Genomic DNA, 9,413 nt, shown 5'->3' with positions numbered 1-9,413 from the left:
TTAGCTTCTCTGAGGGCGCGGGAAGGCGCTGTGGGGAAAGTCTGGAGGGCTCCGTGTGGTGTTGGGGTCGGGTGGCGTTTTTTGTTTGTTTGGGGTGAAAGTGCGTAGGCTTGTTGAGACATTTTGGCGTTTCCAGCGCCAGGCAGGGACGCTCCCGTTTCCCGAGGCTAGGGCTCCACCTTCGCCTCGGACGGTGCCCCCGGAGCAGTTTCCAAACCAGCTTCGTCCTCCAGGACACTCGAATTTTCTTGAAAGCAGAGCTTTTGCCCTAGCCCCGAGGATGGTTGCTGGCATGTCCTCAATGGTTGCATTCATGTCTTAGGGTACTGACTTTCTGAAAGCAGGACATTCTGATGCAAACGTTGCACTCGTTCTGCTCTGCAGCGGGATTTATGTGCTGGGTACATAGTGCACCAACTGCTGCTCTACCAACATGTCTCTCGTTTTCAGTTGTTCAGTGGATGTATTAGAAATGAATCAGAAGTAAATGGAATTAAGCCCAGGACAAAGGATAGTTTCCTGTCCTTTCATTTTCAGTAGCTAGACCTCAGGAATGAGGCTGGGTACATACTAAAAAAAAAATTACCAGCATACTTTTTAAATGAATAGTCAGTACAGAGTAGTATTGAAGAGTATTGCTACCTGCAAATGTTTGCTCAAGCCTGGCAAAACAAGCTCAGCTACAAGACCCAGACAGCAAGATAAGAACTAAAAATTTAATCAGATGATTTTGATTCTTCTCAGCTGGCACATCACACACACTTGCATAATATGTTACTATCGTAAGGTCGCATAGCTCCCTTCCCCCCTGGATCTGTCCTGTGTTTGTCAAAGACAGTATGAGGTCAAATTCCAGTACCTTTGTTTGCAACAGGTAACCAGTTTTCACCATGAATTGCACAATAATGAAAAAAATGCGTGGAGTAGGAACCTACTCAATACAAGTAATGAGTTCTAGTCACGTGAAGGTTTAGCACCATCTCTGTTCTGTCAAATTGCATACAAGTAATCTACAGTCTTATTCTGTAAGATACAGGAGGAGGAGAGGCCTGAAATCATGTTTTACATCCTGTTTACTCACTGAATGAAATTCCTCTGGTGTTTCATTAGAATTACTGTGGTTCAGTTACTTGCACATGTGGTGAGCAGTACATGATGGTTACTTACCATAAGTCCAGACCATTATTTTTCTTCCTAGAGGATTTAAATGCATGTCTAGCTGCTGCTTTTTTATAGTTGGGAAGGTCCCTGCTGTCTGTTACAGTAAGCTGTATGTCAACTCTCCATTTCCTTCTGTCTCATATAATTACATAATTCTTCATTATATAATCTCAGAGGGAGCTACTGTTCTGGTGGTGGACAGAAACAAAAAAGATATAGATGCACTTGGCAAGACGAAAGGTTCAAGCTGAAAGATAAGCTTGAGTTATAGGAATTCAGGATGACTGAAAGCTTACAGGCCACTCACTCATACCTGAGGAGCAGCCTTCAACACACCTTGGGCAAAATGATTCTCTTCCCTTGCTCTCTTTAACAAAGAACTTTTTTGGCCCACTCTACTGTTTTTCATTTGATTAAGAAGGTCCTCAAGGAGCATTCAGTGCTTTTTTTCTTTATTTTTTTTAATAAGTATTACCTGCAGGTATGCTACAATATTTCCCAGTATATGCAGCATCTCTTACTGATTTTCAAAATATTTTTAAAACACACAGTGTAACCAAACATTAGTAAACTTTTGAGGTAGAAGGTGAACTGCACAACATTATAAAGATGTGCGAAGACAACAGAGAAAGGATGGAATCTGAAAAGCAGTTTTCACGTCAATTATTGAAACTACCCTTCTTTAGTCTTAAAGCTCTGTTGTATGGAAAACAGCTTTCTTCCTTCCAAAGGAAAAGGCAGGGCATTTACCCTGAACATATAAAAGTGCACAGACAAGTTTAGAAATCTCTGGTGCACAGAGACAGTATTACGAAACAGCAGCCCATATCTTCCTGGGGAGAGGCACTTACTAGAAGTACTGCGCGTTTGCCTTTGAACAGGCAGTCGCTGTCAGTCAGTCAACGAGCCCCTGATGCTGCGGCAGCAGCTTCCTTCATCTGCTCCGCTCAGTTCCTGGAAGCTTGTCCTCAGAGCCCAGGAGTGGGATCCCGGGGTGGGAAGTTTGGAAATACGAAGGACGTGAGCCCGAGCAGGCTGGGCTTGTGTTGGGAGGAGTAGGGAGGTGGTGGTGCAATCGTTTCCTGAAAGAGGGTATGGCCTAGCACAGAGGCACTGCTGCCGGCATCAAAACTAAGGTCTACTACGCACGGTTCTGTCATAGAGCCCTCATATATTGCAGTTGAATTTGAGCGCATTTACACAATCAGATGAAAATCAGAGTTCCTCTGTCAGCAGTAATGCCAGTTTGAAAAACAACATTTGCAATTGAAGAGGTATTTCAAAATATAATTTAATATTAGAATTACATTGAAATATAACATTGAGTACACATAACCATTATTCAATGCTCTGTATTTCAAGTTCTGCTGTTCTTTGGCAGTTATCTTAGTCTCATCTACTGTATTTTTTTTTTGCTTTAGCAAAAAGAAACTCTTTTGAATGTTTCGCTACTTCTCTCTCTATGCATCATGCTACATTGCTATGCTATCTCAAAGCTGAAGTATCCTAAAGAGAAAGCTGAGCTGGGTTGTTCTGAAAACAAGCTGTAAATGACAAAGCTCAGTATTTTCTCTCCATGTTTTGATACTGAGTTCTATGCTAAAGTTTTTCAGATTTATCTACAGTTAAATTATACTATTTTAGTAGTACCAGTGTTAGAGCAGTACAACTTGCCTCCTTTTTGTGGATTTAACGGCAGCAGCATAAGAACTAAAATGGTTATAATTAGTCCTATACAGAAAAATAATAAAGTTACAGTGGTAGAAATGCATTTCGGCCTATGTAACTGGTAACTGCTCCCTTCCCCACCCTCCCCCACCAAGTAAAGAATATTTTAGTTGGAGCACTTTCCTCCTTGTTCATTTCCTTCTTTTTATAGTAATAGAAAATCTGCTTATAGACTTTTTTTTTTTTTTTTTTTTTTTTTTTTTTTTTTTTTTTAAGAACTTAACACTCACTGCTTCAGTGAAGGTGCAGGTCACAAGTATCTGATGCCATTTAAAGCAACGATCTATAGAAGCACAGAACAAAGACAGAAGTATGTACAGAAGGTAGGAGATTTAGAAGCAAGTGGTATTTTTATAGAAGGTAAGATCCTCTTGTCTGTAGAGCTCTAATCTGTAAGTCACAGATTCTCTTTTTAAAGTTCATCACCAGGCCTAGAAGGAAAAAGTAAAAAGTAGGTGACTTATGTCTGATTCTTGCATCAGAGGTGCAGGCAGTCTGAACAGGACATTTCCTTTCAAATGGAAAGGGGACAAAACCGTCTATACAAGATACTAGTTTACCAGCTTTACCAGTGAGGAAATTAAGTGAAGACACAGGTTTAAAGCTTATGGAACGAGGTAAAATGAAATGTTTGGTGGCAAAAACACTGTCTGAAACAGCCCATTTGATAGCATCTCATCAGGATTTTAAGAGAAGTCCCCAAATATGGGATGCAAACACTGGAAAGTTGAAAGTAAAACTACAAAGTCATCCTGAGTATTAAATATTATCTTTAAAAATTATCGATTTTACATAAGCAACAAACATGATTATTTTAATAGTATCCTGCTCCAATTTTTAGATGCTTAAAATGGATAATTTTGCACTTGTGCTTATTCCAACAGCATTGAAGATGTTAATAAATTACATTAAGAAAGACAAATAATACGTACTCCTAATGACTAAACAATATTACACTAAGTCTGTCATAAATCTGTAAGTGACAATTCACTAGTCAGCATTACAATATTATCGCAGCAAAGCATGTTGTTCAATCTTTCATTATTTTATTTTACAATCCAAAATTGAAAACTTCCACAAATCTGTAGGCTAAAACACTGCAAAGTATAGTAGCCTTCCATGTTGCTGTCATGAATTTTGAAAAAATCCCAATTTCACTGCCTAGTGGTATTAAACCATTTTATAGGTCCGTTTTTTTATTTTTATTTTTATTTTTTTTAAGTTTGAACAAACAAGAGGGATGAACTCCAATACCCAGCACATCAGTTCTGATGTTTCAAGTAACACACCTGCAGACTAGTGTCTGCTGCTTATTTCACATAAAACCCATGTCTCTAGGAGCAAAGGTGTTTAAATAAAGGAGAAGACAGGTGTTTAATAGAACAGCAAAGCTCTTCACCATTAAAATATGATAAGCTTCCCCTGAGACAAATCACCAGAGCAAATTCAATCATAATATCCATTTTAGTGGATTATCTATGAAATATAAAAATTCAAGGGAGTACACTTCCACAGATACAAAAACATTCTACTATGCCTTTTCTTGTATTACCCTTCAGACATGCAACTACGCTTTTTACTAAAAGAACTAATCACAGTCTTCTATGTCCTGGACAGGATGTAGTTCCAAAGAAGCTGTGCCTTAAACCTTACAGTAGTCATGGGACTGTGAATGACCTAACTCTTATGACACCTAAGAGCAGCCAAATACATTCTTCTGTGTATTAAAAAAGTGTTATTAAAAAAATGCAAATTTCTTTTAATTTGAATTAGGCTGTTGGCATATAGCAATTTATATTTTTACAAGATTATCTTCATTTAGCTTGCATTTCTGAAGTGCAAAGTAACTAGTTACTGAAAAAATTCTTTCATTTAAAAAACTGAATTAGAATATTTTAGTCAATTATTCAAATAAAAAACTTAAGTGGTGCAAGTTATAAAATGTAACTGCATAGGTTTGTCTTTGATGCATGTGTGTTTTATTAGGAATCACTAATCTTGAAAGAGACTACCATAATACAGAATTGAGATTACAGTTATAGTATGTCTGTAGTTATTTGCACAATGATAAAACTTATAAAACATCTGTTTGAAATTTAAATGATTTGTTTAGAGAGTAAGTTGATGAGTTTTGGAATATGTTAAAGAAAGGAGTAGAAGTGGGCTTTAATGTTGGAAAATGGCTTATCTGCAAACTGATTGTACACTAACATGCAATAATAGTTTTATCTTAGTTTTAATTTCAGAACAGTTCCCCAAGCAGTTAAAACACTCACATTAGAAGCTACTGGATAAACAGTACAGTTTCTACTTTCACCAAGTCCAAAATATTCTTATTTACAAAAAACTCTTTAATCATTCACATTGAAAGCAAGTAAAAGAATATAGTAACTATGATAAATTACCACTAAACTATATTCTTTTTTCCTCCCACAGGAGCAGAACAGAAGAATCTTTGCTTTTTAACACCACTGGGAAGCCTGGATTATTGAAACTCACTCCACAACAGCAGGAAGAAAACCCCAAATGCAGTTTAAAAACTTGTTGGTGGGGGGAGGAGAACTGCTGGAGTTCCACCGTCTTGAGTAACGTTTTTCCTTTGTTTCACTATTTTTTTTTCAACACAGGTGAAACAACTGCCACAAGACCTAACTTTCCATGTTTTCAAGAAAGTCACATTCAACACTCTCTTCAAGCCGTTGCAAGATCTTTATGCCATTACTGCCAAGGTAGTCCACAGAGAAAGATGCAGAAGTCTGAGAATTCTGGGGCTCACTCCCCTTTGCTGTAAATGCACAACACAGAGTCTTGAAGAAGGGTACAAGCTGGGTGATGCTAGATATAGAGTGGAAGTCCAAAAGAGGAAATTTGTGCCTTTTGGAAGTTCTCTCGGTATTGTTTGTTTCCTGTAAGCATACAAATCAAGATTTACTTAAAGTTTTGCATTAAGACACCATGTTCTTCTACTGCATATAGCTCATTTGAACCTTGTACTAGACACTTGTTTTCATACTGAGACTACCCAGAGCCTACAATTCCACCATGACATCAGTTGTATAGTTGGCATACCAAGTTATTTCTATATTCAAATTTGAGTCTCCATTAAAAGAAAGTCTCACAAATTCAGAAGAGTGCAAATTTGGACTAGCCTTTAAAATCAGACATCCAACAACAACAAAATATGCAGATTACAGATAGGCTGTAACAATACCTCTGAGAAACACTAATGTCTGTGTTCCTTTTTCTGGAAGTATTAATGCTAAACCTTAAAGGTAATTTAAAAGGCTATTATGATTAACTCAGCTAAAGAACAGTATGCTCTTAAAAAGAGACATCTCTCTTGTCTGAGAGGAATAGTTTCTTACTTGGTGGTTATGGGCAGATTTAAGGAAGCAACAGGAAACTACCATTGCACATCCAAATCTTTATCTTGGAAGATACATGTATGAAAGCAGGCAGATCATTTTTAAAAGCTGGAGGAATCTCTTATTATATCTAAAAACCTCTTGCCTACCTTACTTTTCTAAGCAACTGACAAGATTTTAAGTTAATGGATTCCATACAAATAAAATATGATTTAAGTGAGGCATTCTTTCTTTACCCTGTATTTCCTCTTTAGCAGATCCATGATTCTTATAATATGTGGTCTGCATTCTTGATGATTTTCTATCAGATGAGAATTCACAGTACATGCCTCTGTGTCGATCTCTGGGACAAATGCCCATTTGTACCTGAAACAAATGGATTACATCATCAACAATATAAGCAGAAGATTTTTTTTCTTGGATCGTATATAGTTTAGTAGAGCACTGGTTTGTTTACAGTAACCAGCTGTCATAACTTATTTCATGTTGCTACCAAAGCCAAACTTAATGATCAGGGAAGTTACTCTCATGTCAGCACTTAAATGCAGTTGACTCCAAAAATTCCCCAGTGTGTGTGTAAGGAAAACAAAGAACAGTGTGCCTGTGCCCTTCTCTTCTCCCAATTCTCTCAAGTGAAAGGAGAAACTCCTAGTAAGGATAGTGAATCTTCTAACACTAACAGGACAAAATTATTTTTCAAATACTCAAATTGCGTTTGTCCTAATATCAACATCTGTACTTCTAGAAAGAACATATAGCAGAATTTATTACAGAACAAAATATATATGGAATTACTTTAAAGAATAAAACAGTAACAAACTCCAGAACAGATAGGCAAATAGAGGACTTACATCTGAAATAACTGCATTTTGTCAGGTGGAAATGAAAGTGCCGTATCCAAAAATTTACAAGCTGATAAATACAAGGACAGCTCGTTTTGCTGTATGTCAGAAAGTAAGGAACCACTGCCATCACCCGATATTTTCTGTCTGCTTATTTTGCTGTTGCTCCTGTGTTACAATTAAGAAATGCACTATTAAAATATATAAATCACAGAATCACAGAATGGTTGAGGTCGGAAGGGACATCTGGAGATGGAGTTCAACCCCCTTGCTTGAGCAGGGTCACCTACAGCATGTTGCCTAGGATTGCATCCAGACAGCTTTTGAGTACCTCTAAGGATGGAGACTCCACAACCTCTCCGGGCAACCTGCTCCAATGTTCAACCACCCTCACAGCAAAAAAAGTTTTCCTTATGTTTAGATGGAACTTCCCATGTTTCAGTTTGTGACTACTGCATCTCATCCCGTCATGGGGCACCACCAAGAAGAGTCTGGTTCCATCTTCTTTACACTCTCCCTTCAGATATTTATATGCATTGATAAGATTGTCCCTTGATTTTCTCTTCTCCAGTCTAAACAATCTACTGTGCACTAAATGGTTCTCATTCAACAAAAGATTTGTGTACATGTGTGTACATCAAAATTTATTTTCATTCTATTAGCACTGAGATTAATATAAAAGACTGTATGTCTTTTAGAAACATATCTAAAAAAAGGAAAAACCAAAACATTGTAAAAATATTCAAATGTTCATCTTTTCTATTTTTGTATGTAACTAGTAAATATCCATGCTTAGAACATACCATCATTTTAGCTGCTGAAAGAAATCTCTAAGATTCATCAGTGCTAGAAATACGCAAATATAATTAGCTAAGGTTGTTGTCTCTTCCCTATCCCAGAAAATGCAAACATTACAGCAAGAGAACAAGTACAATCAGTACTAGCCTTCACAAGCTATTTATCAGAAAAATGGCAATTCTTACTTTGATGTTTCATCTTCATCACTTAAATCTTCTTCCAGCTGTAGAAATGTCTGGATCTTTAAATAAACAAATAATTTATGGGGACATTAAAATGTTCATATAACTCAAGCACAAAAAGAGGTTTCATATAGTATGAGGAACCAGACTTAGTTTACTCTATGACTTGCAACAAGCTAAGAAGTCATGCAAGAAACTATGTTAGCAATAAAAACAACAACAAAAATCAATCAAAAAGATATTTCTTAATGTTAATTCTTTTCCCAAATTATCAAACTAATGCAGAGCTATGCAAACACTGCCTTTTTCAATTAGAGTGTATTTGGGAGAAAGGGAAAGGGGGGATGGAGAAAAAAACCCACACTAAGTAGTTTCAAGATACTTATTCCTTACCAATTCAGTTACCATAATTGGCCACAACGAGGTTAGATGCTGAGGAGAAATCCTTAACAAAAGGACTCTGAAGAAGAGAAACATCTGTGCAGCAACTATAGACGTCTGCCCAACACGAAGGTTCTCAGTCAGTCGTTCTGAAATGAAGATTTTTTTTAAAAAAAGTACTGTTTTCCTGAACATGCATTGTTTTGGGAAATCAAAAATGCAGAAGATAGCAGAATAAAGTCTGTTTTATTAGTAGTATTAGTAGTTTATTATTAGTTCAGTCCCTTCGATAATGCTAAAACTAATTTTCTTTTAAGTAAAAAATCTGAAGAGTCAGTGGTTATATACTGGACACATTTTTGTTATTTTATGAAAATTGACACTTAAAGAGAGCAACAACAGTCCAAGACTGGTTGGAAGCTTGCTACAAATAATCATGTTTGCAAGTAAAGTTCTAGCCCATTCTAACCCAGATTCCTCTCTCTCTTAGTGGCACTATCATGTGAATGTCTGAATTCTAATACAGTCCAGCATCATAACTTTTGGTGAAAACTCTGAAAAATGGAAGTACCTGTTAGAAAACAGGTGACATTCTATTCCTATGTATTTGTTACATACACGTAAAGAAGACAGGTTAAGAAAACCCTTACCTTGTATTAAGGGAAGATAGAGATGATACTGATCAATCTCTCCACTAAAAACAGCAAAAGCCTGTCGCTTTAACAACATTGCTTTTTGCTCAAAACTTGGGTATAGTTTTAAGACGCTACTCTGCATATCTGTAACAGAGAGGAATTATTTTCATCACAAATTTTCATCACAAGTAGTTACTATCTGTGGTACATAAGAAATAATTATTATGACACTTCGAAGTCTTTCAAAAAGAAGAACTATGTTAAGGTCTACCACACAGAATAATAAAATCGTGCTGATCCAGATCTGTTCAGATTAGCAGG

General features: G+C 36.7%; 1 protein-coding gene across 3 annotated transcripts in view; it reads right to left on the bottom strand.

Moving 5' to 3' along the window:
• Positions 1 to 5,108: 5,108 nt before the first annotated feature.
• The window catches only part of DOP1B (DOP1 leucine zipper like protein B), a 48,679-nt gene continuing 44,374 nt past the window's right edge, over positions 5,109 to 9,413 (bottom strand). The window contains exons 31-36 of one of the 3 annotated variants that reach the window (XM_062598772.1): positions 9,108 to 9,236; positions 8,470 to 8,606; positions 8,080 to 8,135; positions 7,106 to 7,264; positions 6,491 to 6,620; positions 5,109 to 5,795 (exon numbers count right to left, since the gene is read on the bottom strand). In XM_062598772.1, coding sequence (XP_062454756.1) covers positions 5,538 to 5,795; positions 6,491 to 6,620; positions 7,106 to 7,264; positions 8,080 to 8,135; positions 8,470 to 8,606; positions 9,108 to 9,236 — 869 coding nt within the window. In that variant the 3' untranslated portion in view covers positions 5,109 to 5,537. The remainder of the gene's footprint in view (positions 5,796 to 6,490; positions 6,621 to 7,105; positions 7,265 to 8,079; positions 8,136 to 8,469; positions 8,607 to 9,107; positions 9,237 to 9,413) is intronic. The other 2 variants (XM_062598784.1, XM_062598778.1) reach the window with 2 other exon arrangements.

The sequence above is a fragment of the Rhea pennata genome, chromosome 1, assembly GCF_028389875.1.
Source record: "Rhea pennata isolate bPtePen1 chromosome 1, bPtePen1.pri, whole genome shotgun sequence".
NCBI classification, from domain to species: Eukaryota; Metazoa; Chordata; class Aves; order Rheiformes; family Rheidae; genus Rhea; species Rhea pennata.
The sequence above is the reverse complement of the archived record's forward strand: the minus strand, read 5'-3'. Positions and strand labels throughout refer to the sequence as shown.